This window comes from Phyllobates terribilis, unplaced genomic scaffold (assembly GCF_046119375.1).
Source record: "Phyllobates terribilis strain yellow unplaced genomic scaffold, ASM4611937v1 Scaffold_5__5_contigs__length_657084704, whole genome shotgun sequence".
Lineage (NCBI taxonomy): Eukaryota > Metazoa > Chordata > Amphibia > Anura > Dendrobatidae > Phyllobates > Phyllobates terribilis.
The window spans coordinates 450,743,718-450,762,421 of NW_027362765.1; the positions used below are offsets into that span (position 1 = coordinate 450,743,718).

An 18,704-nucleotide genomic window follows, 5' to 3' on the forward strand; every position below is an offset into this window, starting at 1 on the left:
GTTGGGCTAGGGTTAGGGTTGGGCTAGGGTTGGGGTTGGGCTAGGGTTGGGGTTGGGCTAGGGTTGGGGTTGGGCTAGGGTTGGGGTTGGGCTAGGGTTGGGGTTGGGCTAGGGTTGGGGTTGGGCTAGGGTTGGGCTAGGGTTGGGGTTGGGCTAGGGTTGGGGTTGGGCTAGGGTTGGGGTTGGGCTAGGGTTGGGGTTTGGCTAGGGTTAGGGTTGGGCTAGGGTTAGGGTTGGGCTAGGGTTGGGGTTGGGCTAGGGTTGGGGTTGGGGTTGGGCTAGGGTTAGAGTTGGGCTAGGGTTGGGGTTGGGCTAGGGTTGGGGTTGGGCTAGGTTTGCGGTTGAGCTAGGGTTGGGGTTGGGCTAGGGTTAGGTTTGGGCTAGGGTTGGGCTGGGGTTGGGCTAGGGTTGGGGTTGGGCTAGGGTTGGGGTTGGGTTGGGGTTGGGCTAGGGTTGGGGTTGGGCTAGGGTTAGGGTTGGGCTAGGGTTGGGGTTGGGCTAGGGTTGGGGTTGGGCTAGGGTTGGGGTTGGGGTTGGGCTAGGGTTGGGGTTGGGCTAGGTTTGCGGTTGAGCTAGGGTTGGGGTTGGGCTAGGGTTAGGTTTGGGCTAGGGTTGGGCTGGGGTTGGGGTTGGGCTAGGGTTGGGGTTGGGTTGGGCTAGGGTTGGGGTTGGGCTAGGGTTGGGGTTGGTCTAGGGTTGGGGTTGGTCTAGGGTTGGGGTTGGTCTAGGGTTGGGGTTGGGCTAGGGTTGGGGTTAGGTTTGGGCTAGGGTTGGGGTTAGGTTTGGGCTAGGGTTATGTTAGAAGGGAAAGGGGGAACAGGAAAAGATGTGGATATATAAATTGATTAAATTTTAAAAATCATATACTTTATTTAAATTTATTAAAACCTTATAAATACAAAATTGTTCATGCATCTACAGATGCATATAGGGCAACCATCCTATATGGTACAGGGTTGGTACCCACTAATAAATCTGGCTGAATGAGGTGTAGGGCAAATTTGGGATGCTTCAGTCCAGTCCCTCCTTTGTTGGACTGTGGCTATGTATTATACATGGAATCCCTGTATGTTGGAATAGCCTTGATGTTTGTCAAGTGACACGGTTTCACTAAATTGACTATAAGATTGGAAAAATTAATTGAGTTACTAGATGAAATCATAGCAGATTGTGATTATATTGCCACACATCATATGTCAATTTGCCTAGCCAGCACGGCTAGTCGCCGCCTGTGAAGCGTACATCTCTTGACTAACAAGTGTCAAGCGGTTTATGGTATTATCACGGTGAGGGGTAATTCCTCCCCTATCACCAATGTCTCGCTGCCCAATCACGTAGCTGTCAGTCCCGAATTGCACAGTATGTATATACTTGTGTACACTTATTGTAACTGAGCCGGCGTAATGAAAAGCCGCCAGCGAGAGGCAAGCCTGACTGCCAGGCGGTTGATATCTCTTGTTACAGTGAGGAGCAGTCCGCTGTGCCAAACGACTCCTCACATCCCTGGTCCCGCTGACCGCACACGTACTCGGCGTGCCTGGCTCACACAGCTGATCGCTGCAGTGAGGAGCAGTCCGCTGTGCTTGGCTCACACAGCTGATCGCTGCAGTTGTAGACACTACAGCTCTCACTGCTGACCGCTGCAGCTATAGACACTTCAGCGGCTCTCCCTGTTCTGGAGTGCCGCGACTATATGCATATTCCTTGTAAAGTTAGCCTTCCCAGCTCCTACGCTAAGAACCTTTGCTCTGGTTGTATCCAGAAAACTATAGCAGAGGAGTCCCCTAGTTTTTCTATGAATTTAAAAACCTTAATCCAGACGGAGGTCAGGGATTCCTTAAAGAACTTGACATCTCGTAAGAGGAGGAAACAGAAACGGGTTTCCTCGGACTCGGAGGAAACAGTAGAGTCCCGTTTCACGAGAGAATATCCTTCCCCCTCTGACCTCTCTACATCGTTTTCATCAGAGTCTTCGGATGATGATGGAGGGTGTAGGCCTTGTTTTTCGGTGGACAATACTGAAAGATTGGTCAAGGCTATTAGAGTGACTATGGGTATTGCCGATGCCAAAGCTCCCAGAACAGTTCAGGACGTCATGTTCGGGGGCTTAGATCAGAAGAGGAGATGCACATTCCCAGTTAACGAGAGGATCCAAGACTCTTATAGATACCAAGACTCTTATAGATAGGGAATGGAAAAAAACAGAGAGGAAAGGCCAGCTGCCATCTTCTTCTAAGCGGAGATACCCTTTTGATGAGGATGATGCAGCTAAGTGGGACAAAACCCCTAAAATTGATGTGGCCATCGCGAAGTCCTCGAAAAGATCCACACTGCACTTTGAGGATTTGGGGACCCTAAAAGATCCGCTTGATAAAAAGGCGGAGTCTTTTCTAAAACAGGCCTGGGAGTCCTCAGCAGGGGCTCTGAAACCGGCAATGGCAGCCACCTGCACCGCCAGGTCTATGATGATCTGGCTTCAACAGTTAGAGGGCCAGATCAAAGGGAATGTCTCTAGAGAGAAAATTCTGTTGGGTCTTCCTCTTTTGCAGGGGGCGGCTGCTTTCCTTGCAGATGCATCGGCAGATTCAGTTAGGCTGGCTTGCCAGGTCAGCAAATCTTTCTAATGCAGCCCGTAGGTCATTATGGCTCAAGAGCTGGCCAGGGGATGTGCAGTCGAAATCTAAACTCTGCTCAATCCCTTGCGAAGGGGACTTTCTTTTCGGGAAGGCCTTAGATCACATCCTGGATAAGGCCGCGGACAAGAAACATGGGTTTCCTACTGTGTCTGTTCCCCGATATAAGAACTCCTTTCGGAAGAGGAAATACAATCGGAGCAAGTTTCCCAGAGACCAGAGTGGTTGGAGAGACAGAAAGCCGAATAACAGAGGCTTCATGTTTGGGGGTCCATCCTCCGAGAATAAGAAAGCCCCTAAGTGACTTACCTCCCCAGGTGGGAGGAAGGTTGTCCCACTTCCTTCCCGCCTGGGAAAAAATCTCGTCCAGTGCTTGGATTTTAGGGATAATCAGGAGGGGGCTGAAGTTGGAGTTCAAAAACATTCCCAGGAACACCGTCAGGATTTCAGCCCCCAGAGGCCTAAGGGAGCAGATGGCCCTGCAACATGAAGTACTCACTCTGGTTGGGAAGGGGGTTCTAGTAGAAACACCTGTACCCGAGCAAGGGAGAGGGTTCTACTCAGCTCTCTTCCTAATAAAGAAGCCGGATGGCTCCTTCAGAACCATTGTCAACTTGAAGAAGCTGAACAACCATTTGATTTACAGGCCATTCAAGATGGAATCAATAAAATCGGGCATAAAAATGTTGTTTCCAGAATGTTATATGTGCGTCCTCGATTTGAAGGACGCTTACTACCACGTCCCAATCTTTCCTGCACACCAACAGTTTCTGAGGGTAGCTGTACGGTTCGGCAAGCACATAAGGCATTTTCAGTTTGCAGCTCCTCCCTTTGGCATCTCTATGGCTCCAAGGGTTTTCACAAAGATTATCCTGGAAGTTACAGCGCATCTAAGGGAGAAAGATATCCTAGTCATCCCTTACCTGGACAATTTTTTAGTGGTGGGCAGATCAAAACAACTCTGCGCACTGGCTCTGGCTGAAGTCATGGCCAGTCTAAATGGCCTGCGTTGGATGTTAAATTTAGAAAAATCGAGACTAGAACCAAAAAAGGTTCAATCATTCCTGGGTCTCATTTTGGACTCGGAAAACCAGACTTGTCTTCTGCCAGAGGACAAGAAACTGAAGATCAGTTCCCTCATATCACGTGTAATCAGCAATCCATCCATCCATGACCTTGAGAAATGCAATGTCTCTATTGGGTACGATGACATCTTGTATCCCAGCAGTTCAGTGGGCCCAGTTCCATTCCAGACGTCTTCAGCAGGAGATCCTGACTGCAGACAAACGGCTCAGAGGTCGCCTGGATGAAAGAATATCCCTTTCAAGTTTAGCAATCAACTCGCTGGACTGGTGGATGAATCCAGTAAATCTATCTCTGGGGGTTTCTTGGTCTTTCCAGGTGTCAGATACGATTACGACAGACGCAAGCGCAGAAGGCTGGGGAGCTCTCCTGAGAGATCATTCAATACAAGGCCTCTGGTCGGACAGCGAGACGGGTCTCTCCTCCAGTATGAGGGAGCTGTTGGCAGTCAGAAATGTGCTAGTAGAGTTAAGTTCTCTTCTTCAGGGTCATCACATCCGGATAATGTCGGACAACCGAACGACAGTCTCCTACATCAATCGTCAGGGGGGTACCAGATTCCTTCCTCTGATGTTAGTAGCGGATCAGATCCTTCGTTTTGTGGAGAGTCATCTATTCACACTCTCGGTTCTGCATATAAGAGGAGAGGAGAACGTAAAAGCCGATTTTCTAAGTCGACACATCTTGAAACAAGGAGAATGGGAATTGAATCCAGTGATATTCCAGCAGATTGTCGGCCGATGGGGACAACCTCAGATAGATCTGTTTGCGAACAAACACAATCGGAAAACCAAAATCTTTTGCTCCCTGAATCCAAAGGAGAAGCTGTTTGCGGTGGACGCGCTGCAAATTCCTTGGGATTTTTCCCTGGCCTATGCCTTTCCCCCACTAATGCTGATCCCTACTATCTTGAGGAAGATCCGAGAAGAACAGGCCAGGGTTATATTGATCGCCTCGTTTTGGCCCAAGAGACCATGGTTCACTTGGATGAAGAGAATTTCCCAAGCTTAACCATGGGTTCTTCCGGACACCCCAGATCTCCTCAGGCAGGGCCCAGTCTTCCATCCCCAAAGATCGGGCCTGGATTTTGAAAGGTTACTACTATCGCAGGAGGGGTTTTCTCCAGGTCTAGTTACTACTCTACTGGCGAGTAGGAAGCCAGTGACGACTAGGATCTATGGCAGAACCTGAGCTAAATTTCTGTCTACCTTGGGTCAGTCCGCCAAAGGGAGGGTTCCTATTGGGGCCATCCTGGAATTCCTTCAGAAAGGCTTAAGCATGGGGTTAGCCACAAGTACCCTTAAGGTACAAGTATCAGCTCTGGGGGCACTATATAATTGCGACTTGGCAGCGAATAGGTGGATCAACAGATTCATTAAAGCTTGCAGTAGATCTAGACCTATTCCTACTCCAAGGATGCCTCCTTGGGACCTTAATCTGGTTCTAGAAGCGCTAACCAAGCCTCCTTTTGAGCCCTTAGAGGAAGGTTCGGAGAAAATTCTCACCTTTAAAAACAACCATGCTGGTAGCTCTAACGTCAGATCGTAGGGTTAGTGATCTGCACGCGCTGTCAATTAACCATCCGTTCACTCAGGTGTGTATGGATAGAGTAATCATAAGACCAGACCCGGCCTATCTTCCAAAAGTAGCCTCCAAATTCCATAGGACACAAGTAATTACTCTCCCTTCCTTCTATCTTGACCCTAGAGATTCAGAGGAACAAAAACTTCACACTTTAGATGTTAAGAGGGTATTAGTCCAGTATTGGAGGTGACGAAGGCCTGGAGAAAAAGTGACACCTTATTCATCCCATTTCAGGGGGCTAGGAAAGGGCTTAAGGTTACAAGGGGGTCCATAGCTAGGTGGGTCAGGGACACCATTGGCTTAGCATACTCTTCTAGCAATCTGCCAGTTCCAGAGAACCTGAAGGCCCACTCCATCAGAGCTGTAGCTGCTTCCTGGGCTGAGAAGGCGGGGGGGCCATCGAGGGGGCCCATCGAAGGCGGCAACTTGGTCATCCCCCATTACATTTTACAAGCATTACCGTCTTGACCTTTCCTCTTCTACTGATCTGTCCTTTGGGAGGAAGGTGTTGCAAGCGGTGATCCCTCCCTCTGGTGTCTGATCTCCCTAAATCTCTCAGGTGGTGCTGTCATAGGAGAAGAAGAAAAGATCCTAGTTACTTACCGGTAACGGGATTTTACAGAGCCCATGACAGCACCCTATTAATTCCCTCACCTATATCACTTATGGTGTGCACTTCTTAGGGTGTTTTATTAAGAAATGTTTAGGTGGTAGTTATGTACTAACCTATTTTTCGGAGGCCCTCTCATGCTCTGAAACAAAAACTGATGCAGAAGAGAGGTACCGCCTTTTTATTCAGTAGGTTCCTGTCCTTGGTGGGCAGATACCCTCTCTCAGGTGGTGCTGTCATGGGCTCTGTAAAATCCTGTTACCGGTAAGTAACTAGGATCTTTTTCCCTTCACCCATGACTGCACACCTGAGAGAGGGATCCACCCCACCAAGGACAGGAAACCGTCTGAAATAAAAGGGCAGTACCTCTCCCCCGCTTCAGTTGGATTCCTGTCCTTGATGGGGACCTAGTATGAAAAACGGCGGAGAAAGAAGATAAGTGTGTTTTTTGCACTTACCCAGCTCTGTCCTGGTGTTCAGAACAACAGGCTGTGGCCTGGGCATCAGCCTTCAGGATCTGGAAGCGCTGCCCACAGGTCCCTTGTGGCGCTGTGTCTGAGCGGGCGGCGAGGATTGTTCCGGCTCTCCGAAGACTGCCGCGCTGCCCTTCCCCTGCCATGCTCCCTTGTGTGTGGCAACTTCCGGGTATGACGCACCTGAGTCGCGTGTCCGTGACATCACGGGTGCAGGGCACGCTGGGAGAGGCGTGCCCAGATGACGTCGGGGGCAGGGCTGCAGACCCAAGATGGCGGCGCCCTTTAGCGTCGCTGGCTGGGAAATTAGACATCCCCGGTCGGCGAACGCAAGGAGGAGGGAGGGCAAAAGAGTCACCGGAAGGAGGCAGACCAGATGGCGCTGGCACCCCTACAAAAGGGGGAGAAACAGAAGAAACGCTGCTCATGCTCCAGCCATAGATCTTGGTCAGTATGGAGGACCAGGATAGCCAGGAGCGGCAGCAGCAACTGACGCCACCACCTCAGCAACAGCAGCGGTGGAAAAAACAGGCAGGCAGTCATCAGGGAGGCAGCCGCTCGAGTAACCGAAGCAGCAGCTGTCCCAGCCATAGGAGCAAGGTATTGGAAGACTCCGTGGCGTCCAGAAGGGATCCATCCTGCGTCCCGCTACAGCCTCCATATTTGGTATCCTTCAGTGACTTCGAGGTGAGTGATCTTCGTGAATGTCACTATTTATTAATAAAGGCCTTAATGTGTGTTTAACCTTTAGGAGCCTAGGAAAGCTAGCAGCAAAAAGAAGAACAGGATATGTGTGCTATGTCAGATTCCACTAGCGGCAGACTGGCAGAAACAGCTCTGCTCGGACTGCATTAATAGGACCATTGCGGAGGGTACCCCAAACTTCGCTGCAAGTCTTAGGTTTTTGGTCCAGTCAGAAGTGTAAGGCTCTCTAAAAAAACTGGCTTAAGAGAAAGAAGAGACTCCATAAGGAAATCTCTTCTGATTCTAGTTCCTCTTCCCTATCAGAAGAACGGTATAATAGTGATACCACATCCTCCTCGGATAGTGACAGCTTTAGACCATGCTTCCCTACAGAGGATACTAATAAATTAGTTAAGGCCATCAGGTGTACTATGGGTTGAAAGAAGAGAAAGCTACTGAATCCTTAGAGGACATTATGTTTGCATGACTGGAAGAGAGAAAGATGCATACCTTCCCAGTAAATGCAAAAATTCAGGCCCTCATTGATAATAAATGGAGGAGGCCCGAAAAGACGGGGGCATTACCCTCGTCCTCAAAGGGAAAATATCCCTTTGAGGACAAAGATTCTAAATTGTGGGACAGAATCCCCAAGGTTGATGGTGCTGTAGCATCAAAAAAGTTGACACTGCCCTTAGAAGATTCAGGGGTCCTTAGGCATCCCCTGGATTGAAAAGCAGATTCCTTTCTTTGACATACATGAGAGGCTGCAGCCAGGGGCCTGAAACCAGCAATTGCAGGGACCTGTGTAGCCAGATCCCTTCTGGTCTGGCTACAACAGCTGGAAGATCAACTAAAAGACAAGAAAAGCTCAAGGGATAGGATTCTATCTAATCTATCCCTGATGCATGCAGCATCAGCATTCCTAGCAGATACATCAGCTGACTCTGTTAAATTATCGGCCAGATCAGCTAATTTGTCAAATGTAGCTAGGCGGGCCCTTTGGCTCAAAGGTTGTCCGGGGGACTTGCAGTCAAAGCATAAATTGTGCTTTATACCATGTGACGGCAAGTTCCTGTTTGGTAAAAAACTGGACAACATCCTAGAGAAAGCAAGTGACAGAAGAGTTTTCCCGGATTCTCTGGTGACACAAGGAGAACTTATTTTCGGAGGAGAAGATTTAATCGTGGACGTCTACTGGGAGAAAAAAGAAAATGGGACTTCAAAAACAAAAGATAGTCGAGATACATGTTTGGAGGTCCCTCCTCCTCCACTTCAAAGAAGGTCTCCCAACTACACCAGGCCGGAAGTAGGCGGAAGACTATCCAGCTTCATTCAGGCTTGCGAGGTCATCTCCTTAAGCCCTTGGATATTTGGTATAGTGAGAGAAGGTTTAAAAATAAATACGTTTTCATCACATACCCCAACGATCTTTTGTAGTCACCCTAATGAGGAAGTCAGTAGGGGAGCAAAGGGCCCTGGAAACAGAAATTCGTAACTTGATGGAAAAACAGGTCCTATACGAGATCCTGGACATACAAAGAGAAAGGGGATTTTATTCACACCTCTTTTTGATAAAAAAAACAGACGGGTCCTTCAGGGCCATCATCAACCTCAAGAACCATTGGGTAGAAAATCATACATTCAAGATGGAGTCAGTGAAAACAGCAATAAAGCTTCTACATCACAATTGCTTTATGGCGGTAGTCTAAAAGATGCCTACTACGACATCCTGATCCATCCAGACTATCAAAAGTACCTAAGAGTAGCTCTATATATACAGGGGAGGATCAGACATTTTCAGTTTACAGACCTGCCGTTTGGACTCTCAATAGCACCAAGAGTGTTCATCAAGCTAATGACGGAGATGACGGCCTTCTTGCGCATCAAGAACATAGTCATCATCCCATACTTGGACGATTTTCTTGTGGTAGGAAAATCGGAAGACCACTGTTCACCTCAACTGACGGAGGTCACAGCAATCCTGCAAAAACTAGGTTGGTTGGTGAATGCTCAAAAATCGAAACTGACACCTTCAAAAATCTCTTTAGTCCTGGTCCTGAACTCCGAGCAACAATCCTGTTTCCTGCCAGAGGACAAAATAAACAAAGTGATACATTTGGCCTTGGAAGCAATCAAGTCTCCGACAATGACATTGAGGAGACCGATGTCTCTGTTGGGAACTATGACTTCATGTCTCCCAGCGGTCAGATGGGCACAGTTTCACATGAGACAACTCCAGTGGGAAATCTTGTCCGCACAGAAGTTATTAAACTGATATCTAGAAGGGAAGGTAGTTCTTTCCTTAGAGGTCATACACTCCCTCTCATGGACAGCCAGAAAAAAAATTAACTTCAGGAATGCAGTGGTCCATACCTGTCGACTGCATAATAACAACCGATGCAAGCAGCTCAGGCTGGGGAGCTCATCTAGCAGACCACTTACTCCAGGGATTCTGGAAAGGCCTCGAAAAGAAGGAATCGTCAAACCTAAAAGAGCTATGGCCAGTAGAGAAATCTCTAGAAGGCTTCCTACCTCACGTTCAGGGTCACCATGTCCAAATTATGTCGGACAACCAAACAGTGGCATACATAAATCATCAAGGGGAAACAAGATCTCACTCCCTTATGATAGTGGTAGACAGACTTTTTCAACTGTCGGAACATCATCTTCTCTCCCTCACGGCATTACACATAAGGGGGTTAGAGAATACAAAGGCAGACTTTCTGAGCCGCAACAGATTAAGACAGATGGAGTGGGCCCTAAACCATGTGATATTTCAACAGATAGTCCAGCTATGGGTATTGCCAGAGAGAGATCTGTTTGCCAGCAGATCCAACAGGAAAGTAGAAAAGTTCTGTTCGTTAGACCCAACAGAGAAACCATATCTAGTAGATGCCCTCCAGGTACCTTGGAAATTCAAAAAAGCCTACGCCTTTCCTCCAATAGTGATGATTCCGGCAGTAGTGAGAAAAATCAGAGAGGATCAGGCGAGAATAATTCTAATCGCCCTCTTTTGGCCAAAAAGACCTTGGTTTTCTCTACTTCGGCTGATGTCAATGTCGGATCCTTGGATCCTGCCGGAGAGGCCGGACCTTCAATTGCAAGGGCCAGTGTTCCACTCACAAGTCAAAGGTTTCCATCTTGCAGCGTGGAATTTGAGAGGGCAATATTAAGTAACAAAGGGTTTTCCCCATGCATAGTTTCCACTCTGCTCAGCAGCAGGAAACCTATAACAACTAAAATTTATGGCAGTACATGGGAAAAATTCCTAAAGTTTTTAGGGACCCCGTTAACTGATAAACCTCCGATAGGGGCCATCCTAGAGTTCCTATAAAAAGGGTACGATCTGGGGTTAGCCACCAGAACACTTAAAGTGCAGGTGTCAGCGCTAGGGGCATTGTATAATTGTAACCTGGCTGGTAACAGATGGGTTTCAAAGTTCATTAAGGCCTGTGACAGATCCAGACTGGTTCGGGTTCCCAGAATTCCCCCCTGGGACCTGAATCTGGTACTGAATGCTCTAATGGGAGACCCATTTGAGCCTCTACAGGATCTTTCACCAAAATTCTTACCTTTTTAAAACTATTTTATTAGTGACATTAACATCAGTGCGTAGCGTGAGTGACCTGCAGTCCCTTTCAGTCAACCCTCCATATACGCAAATACAGTGCCTACAAGTAGTATTCAACCCCCTGCAGATTTAGCTGGTTGACACATGCGGAATTAACTTGGCATTGTGACATTTGTACTGTAGATCAGCCTGGAAGTGGGAAATGCACTGCAGCAAATTTTGTTTTTGTTTTTGTTTTTTTTGTTTTTTAAAAACGTTAAAAGTTAATTCAGAGTGTCATTTATTATTCAACCCCTCAAACCACAAGAATTCTGTTTGGTCCCCCTAAAGTATTAAGAAGTAGTTCAGGCACCAAGAATAATGAGCTTCACATGTGTGGATTAAAGATCTCTTTTGCCAGCCTTTTCTGACTATTTAAGACCCTCCCCAAACTTGTGAACAGCACTCAGACATGGTCAACATGGGAAAGACAAAGGAGCATTCCAAGGCCATCAGAGACAAGATCGTGGAGGGTCACAAGGCTTTCCAAAGAGTTGGGCCTACCTGTCTCCACTGTTGGGAGCATCATCCGTAAGTGGAAGGCTTATGGAACTACGGTTAGCCTTCCACGGCCAGGACAGCCTTTGAAAGTGTCCTCCCGTGCCGAGGCCAGGCTTGTCCGAAGAGTCAAGGCTAACCCAAGGACAACAAGGAAGGAGCTCTGGGAAGATCTCATGGCAGTGGGGACATTGGTTTCAGTCAATACCATAAGTAACGTACTCCACCACAATGGTCTCCGTTCCAGACGAGCCCGTAAGGTACCTTTACTTTCAAAGCGTCATGTCAAGGCTCGTCTACAGTTTGCTCATGATCACTTGGAGGACTCTGAGACAGACTGGTTCAAGGTTCTATGGTCTGATGAGACCAAGATCGAGATCTTTGGTGCCAACCACACACGTGACGTTTGGAGACTGGATGGCACTGCATACGACCCCAAGAATACCATCCATACAGTCAAGCATGGTGGTGGCAGCATCATGCTGTGGGGCTGTTTCTCTGCCAAGGGGCCTGGCCATCTGGTCCGCATCCATGGGAAGATGGATAGCACGGCCTACCTGGAGATTTTGGCCAAGAACCTCCGCTCCCCCATCAAGGATCTTAAGATGGGTCATAATTTCATCTTCCAACAAGACAACGACCCAAAGCACACAGCCAAGAAAACCAAGGCCTGGTTCAAGAGGGAAAAAGTCAAGGTGTTGGATTGGCCTAGTCAGCCTCCTGACCTTAACCCAATTGAAAACTTGTGGAAGGAGCTCAAGAATAAAGTCCACATGAGACACCCAAAGAACCTAGATAACTTGGAGAAGATCTGCATGGAGGAGTGGGCCAAGATAACTCCACAGACCTGTGCCGGCCTGATCAGGTCTTATAAAAGACGATTATTAGCTGTAATTGCAAACAAGGGTTATTCCACAAAATATTAAACATAGGGGTTGTATAATAATTGACCCACACTTTTATGTTTAAAATTTAATAAAATTCAACTGAGCAACATAACTTTTTGGTTTGTAAGATTTATGTTTCTGTTCATAAAACCTACTCTCGTTTGCAGTTTGAAGGCTCTAACTTATTTGCATCTTATCAAACCAGGTAAATCTGCAGGGGGTTGAATACTACTTGTAGGCACTGTATATGAAGACAGAATTGTACTAAGGCCAGATCCAGCATATGTCCCTAAAGTGGCGTCAAAATTCCATCGTACTCAAGAGATCATCTTACCTTAGTTTTGGAACAATCCTAAAAACTTAGGAGAGGCTAGATTTCATAATCTAGATGTGAGGAGGTCGCGATGTAACAACATGTACCATAGCTAGATGGCTTAGGGAGGCCATTAGTATAGCCTACTTGTCTAGTGGTGCTCTGGTCCCGGATGGTATCAAGGCTCATTCCACCTGAGCTGTGGCGACCTCATGGGCAGAAAGAGCAGAGGTATGAATAGACCAGATATGTAAGGCTGCTACTTGGTCCACACCGTCCACCTTCTTTAAGCACTATAGGCTGGATCTGTCCTCCTCTGTTGACCTTACCTTTTGAGAGAAGGGTGCTTCAGGCGGTGGTCCCTCCCTAAGGTGATTCACATTCTCCAAAAGTCTCTCAGGTGTGCTGTCATGGGTGAAGGGCAAACACTAAGGTTACTTACCGGTAGCCAGTTTTTCCAGAATCCATGACAGTACCCGTATATTCCCACCCCCACCCCTTTTTTTATCATCATATGGGTGTGCACTATAGTTTGGGTCCTTGTGTGATGTAGGTGTTGGTCATATGTATAACTTTTTTCTGCGGAGGTCCTCTCATGCTCTGTAACCAACTTAAGCGGGGGAGAGGTACCGCCCTTTTATTTCAGACAGTTTCCTGTCTTTAGTGGGGCGGATCCCTCTCTCAGGTGTGCTGTCAAGGGTTCTGGAAAAACTGGCTACCAGTAAGTAACCTTAGTGTATTCCAAGACCTATTGAATAAAATCAACTTTAAAATTAACTTTGTTCGTGGGAAAACCCCTTTAACTGTTCACAATAACAGTAAATTTGACCAGGGGTGCCCAAAGTTTTACATGCCACTGTAAGTGATAATTTTCTAGACTGCGGCTCCCACCACTGAGACACCTATTGCCAGAATGGGTCACTTTTGTCCCCCATCTGGATGGAGCGGCGATGTGAAAGCTTGACCTTTGCTTCATTCATTTTTTAAGAGACTGATGGATATAAGAGTACAGGGCTTGGCTATAAATGGAGTGGCGTTCAAGCAACTGGGAACAAAAGCTCTCCTAATTGGTGAATGACTCATCTGCCGATCTTTCATCTGTTTAGAACAGGGATGTCAAACTCAAACACACAGAGGGCCAAAACGAAAAACTTGGACAAAGTCGCAGGCCAACCAGTATACAGAATAATAGGCCCCATATAGTCCTCCATACAGAGTAATGGGCCCCACATAGTCCTCAATACAGAGTAATGGGCCCCACATATTCCTCCATACAGAGTAATGGGCCCCACATAGTCCTCCATACAGAGTAATGGGCCCCACATAGTCCTCCATACAGAATAATGGGCCCCACATAGTCCTCCATACAGAATAATGGGCCCCACATAGTCCTCCATACAGAATAATGGGCCCCACATAGTCCTCCATACAGAATAATGGGCCCCACGTAGTCCTCCATACAGAATAATGGGCCCCACGTAGTCCTCCATACAGAATAATGGGCCCCACGTAGTCGTCCATACAGAATAATGGGCCCCACGTAGTCGTCCATACAGAATAATGGGCCCCACGTAGTCCTCCATACAGAATAATGGGCCCCACGTAGTCCTCCATACAGAATAATGGGCCCCACGTAGTCCTCCATACAGAATAATGGGCCCCACGTAGTCCTCCATACAGAATAATGGGCCCCACGTAGTCGTCCATACAGAATAATGGGCCCCACGTAGTCGTCCATACAGAATAATGGGCCCCACGTAGTCGTCCATACAGAATAATGGGCCCCACGTAGTCGTCCATACAGAATAATGGGCCCCACGTAGTCGTCCATACAGAATAATGGGCCCCACGTAGTCGTCCATACAGAATAATGGGCCCCACGTAGTCCTCCATACAGAATAATGGGCCCCACGTAGTCCTCCATACAGAATAATGGGCCCCACGTAGTCCTCCATACAGAATAATGGGCCCCACGTAGTCCTCCATACAGAATAATGGGCCCCACGTAGTCCTCCATACAGAATAATGGGCCCCACGTAGTCGTCCATACAGAATAATGGGCCCCACGTAGTCCTCCATACAGAATAATGGGCCCCACGTAGTCCTCCATACAGAATAATGGGCCCCTCGTAGTCCTCCATACAGAATAATGGGTCCCACATAGTCCTCCATATAGAATAATGGGCCCCACATAGTCCTCCATACAGAATAATGGGCCCCACGTAGTCCTCCATACAGAATAATGGGCCCCACGTAGTGGTAATAGTTCTGGTGTCGCGGGCCAGATATAATCACCCTGCGGGCCAGATTTGGCTCACGTGCCAGAGTTTGACATGTATGGTCTAGAACTTATCATCTATCATATCTAAGTGGATAACTTATTGTTAATGGAATACCACTTTAAGAAATTTTGTAGTTTGTATTCAATGAAGTTTTTGAATTTTTGGGAGACTCAAGACTCAGTTTTGAATACTGATGGTGGAGGTTTCATTAAGGTCCACGATGATCCATTGGGTCTATTTTTATACTCATGTTAACGTTAATTAGTTCCCACATTCACAAACTCTTATGTAACAGGAGCAGGGGGAGGCTTGATCAGGTGATTATGGTAGTTGGGGTCCCAAGCTGCCCAACATTTTGGCCTATTCTATTCCATGTGTTAAAAAATCCCTATATAAAAACGAGAATAATAAGGGGTTTGAATCTCATGAATGACTGCACAGATTGAAATAACACACCGCAAGTCCGTTTACACTGCGTTAAAAAAGCACAGCGGACAGGAGATTTCTATAAATCCAGTCCACTTTGCTGGAACTGTAAGACGCAGCGTTCATGATGCAACAAAGACACACAGAGTCAAAAGCGTAGCCTAATGAAGACCTCTTCCTTTCATCCCTATTCAGATATACGTCATTGACAGCGCAGACAGAAAACGTTTTGAAGAAACGGGTCAGGTTGGTATTGATCTTGCCTTTTTCTGTTTGACCTTATATTTGTAATCTTTGCACAATTGTTTAAAGGGGTTTTCCATTACTATGGTATTGATGACTTAAAGGGCCTGTTCCCTTTCAATTAAATTTCTTCCCTGGCTGCAGTTTACTATAAAAACAAACAAACCACGTTGTACTGACCTTCCCCGGTCCCACCGGCGAGTTTCTGTCATTGTTGACGGTGGCTGGCATTGGCTGTGGGGCTGACATCTCCTTGACGGAGCGGAAGTCAAACAGTGATCTTAGCGTTTACATGGGGACGTGCCGTTCAGAGCCGATGGGCTCACCAATCGGCAAGTGCGCTGTTAAAGACATCAGCGCCATAGCCAAACGACAGACACTGGGAACAGCGGCAAAGACTCGCCTGTTGACCCAGGGCAGGTGAGTACAGCGCAGTTTGTTTTTTTTTTATAGCGAACTGCAGAAAGGAGAGAGATTTAATTGAAAGGAAAGTACCCTTTTAACTCCTCGGGTAAACTATCCGTAACAGATTGGAGCCCTGTTCTCGGGATCGGTGGGGGACCCTATCTTTGGAAGTAGCAGCAATCAGGAAGTTATTACCTGTCCTGGGGATAGGGGATAACATCATATCTTGGTACCAACCCTGAAAGCTGTTTTTTTTAGTTATTGTTGTCAACAGCACATCCCCCTCATGGGCTGAGTCGATACAGGGCTTCTACATTGCTTATTTTGCCTGAATGGCCACATAGGCCTTACGTAGTTCAACTAAACTCACAGCTATGCACATGTGCCACAGAAAGAGGCAGCAACACAGCTGCCAGTCCCTCCTGGAAACTCCTGGGGGAATAAAGGGTTAGTATTTAGACATCCACCACATCTAAGGGCATGTCCACACATTGTGTTTTTGCAGCATTTTCTCGGCACCAAAAACCAGAGCGGTGACAGGAAAAACACTTTACAATGCACTTGGTTTTACGTACGTTTTTGGTTGTTTTTGTTTTTCTTACATGCAGAGAAAACCAAGGGAAGGTAAGCTCATCTGAGATTCAGGATCCATGGAAACCTTGTAGTTGATCAAGTTTTCGAAACAGAAAGAGAAAAAAATTCCAACAGCATGAATCCTGAAATGTCAATTTAGTAAATAGAAAAAAGCCAGAAAAAAAATTCATCCAACACCAATAAAAAAAGCAGACGCCTTTCAGACACAGTCCTTACTCAAAAGCAGACGCCTTTCAGACACAGTCCTTACTCAAAAGCAGACGCCTTTCAGACACAGTCCTTACTCAAAAGCAGACGCCTTTCAGACACAGTCCTTACTCAAAAGCAGACGCCTTTCAGACACAGTCCTTACTCAAAAGCAGACGCCTTTCAGACACAGTCCTTACTCAAAAGCAGACGCCTTTCAGACACAGTCCTTACTCAAAAGCAAACGCCTTTCAGACACAGTCCTTACTCAAAAGCAAACGCCTTTCAGACACAGTCCTTACTCAAAAGCAAACGCCTTTCAGACACAGTCCTTACTCAAAAGCAAACGCCTTTCAGACACAGTCCTTACTCAAAAGCAAACGCCTTTCAGACACAGTCCTTACTCAAAACCAAACGCCTTTCAGACACAGTCCTTAAGGCCCTGTCGCACATAACGAGGTTGCTAGCGAGATCGTTATTACGTCACGGTTTTGGGATTGCTGGAGAGTAGTTTCGTGATCGCTGGGGAGCTGTCAAACATGCAGAACTTCCCAACGATTTCGGCCGCCCCAGCGATCTAACTAACGATCTCGGCGGTCGTTGGGACGCTTTCACACAGCAGCTATTTCAACGATCCACACCTTGATAGGGAATGTACTGTGTCACAAAGTCGTGCATAAAATTACTTTTCCGCGCCCCCTCATTTCCGATTGGTGGACGCTACTGCGTTCTGATTGGGCGGCCTTGGTCGCTACAACAATCTGCAAAATCAGAACTCGAATGAATGGATATCAACAGCCCGGAGAATTCTGCTAGGATCTGAAATCCAGCACGAGGTCAGAAACAAAGGATGGAATCGCTATTCTGTTGCCTTCTTTATGCACGACGGAAAATGAGAACGCTGTAGCGACCACCTATCGGGGATGAGGGGCGCGGAAAAGTCCAATTTATGCACGCCTACGTGTCTCAGTTCTGAATCGCTAACGAGTTCGTTGGTTAGGTGTCACATACAGCGATGCACACTGCCCAGCGGGAGCGCAACGATCCAGGAATGGTCCAGGAAGCTTTGTAACGATCAGCGATCTCACAGCAGGGGCCTGATCGTTGCTACCTGTCCGACATAACGAGATCGCTAGTGAGATCGCTATTGCGTCACAAATACCATGACGTATCAACGATCTCGCTAGCTATCTCGTTATGTGTGACGGGGCCTTAACTCAAAAGCAAACCCCTTTCAGACACAGTCCTTACTACTTGCAATAATTAAGGACTGTCTGAAGTGCGTCTGCTTTTGAGTAAGGACTATGTGTGAAACGCATCTGCTTTTTTATTGGGTTTGGATGGATTTGTTTTTGTTTTGTTTTTTTCTATTTGTCATTTTAGGATTCACGTTGCTGGAATTTTTACTTATTTTTAAGCTGCAAAAATGCTGAAAGAATTAACATGCTGCAGATTTAAAAAAACGCAAGGAAAAAAAATGCAATGTGTGAATGAGATTTTTGAAACCTCCTTCACTTTGCTGATACTGTAAACCACAGCATTTTTTGTTTTAGAAGAGAAAAAAAAAACGCTGTAAAAAATGCGTTGTATGAACACACCCTAATCCTCGTTTCTTAGCTGTGAAAAGGGAGTTGACCGCTCTATAGAAACTATTCTGCACATCCGTGGGAGTTCAAGGTTCGACTTCACCTATGTGATCTCTCCAGATGTACCACAGACCTATCTGGAAATCATTTGCCTTGATCTCGCCATTTCAAGCTTTTCTATGTGACTTCTCTCTGGATGATGCAGTTCTCCAAACTGGCTAACTGGGAAACGTACATCTGCCGGATCATATTTACTGATAATGGACCTTGTAGTTTATCTCATACATAGACTCAAGAGAGCAAGTGACCTGTCACAGATCTCTTACCTGTTTTTTTCGTTTTTTATATTTAAAGGAGTTGGCTGAACTTTTGGACGAGGAGAAGCTGAGCGGAGTCCCTGTGCTGATCTTTGCTAATAAACAGGATTTACTGACAGCTGCACCGGCCTCCGAAATAGCGGAAGGCCTAAATTTGCACACAATCAGGGACAGAGTCTGGCAGATTCAGTCTTGTTCAGCCCTCACAGGAGAGGGAGTACAGGTGGGTGACCTTTCCTAGATAATACATTCAATAGCATTTAATACAGGTTTTTGTAGTTCTGCTGTTC

At 46.9% G+C, this 18,704-nt stretch overlaps 1 protein-coding gene across 1 annotated transcript in view; it reads left to right on the plus strand.

Moving 5' to 3' along the window:
• ARL3 (ARF like GTPase 3) overlaps positions 1-18,704 on the plus strand; it is a 69,210-nt gene that overhangs the window by 18,384 nt on the left and 32,122 nt on the right. The window contains exons 4-5 of the mRNA XM_073685323.1: positions 15,279-15,329; positions 18,452-18,637. Coding sequence (XP_073541424.1) covers positions 15,279-15,329; positions 18,452-18,637 — 237 coding nt within the window. The remainder of the gene's footprint in view (positions 1-15,278; positions 15,330-18,451; positions 18,638-18,704) is intronic.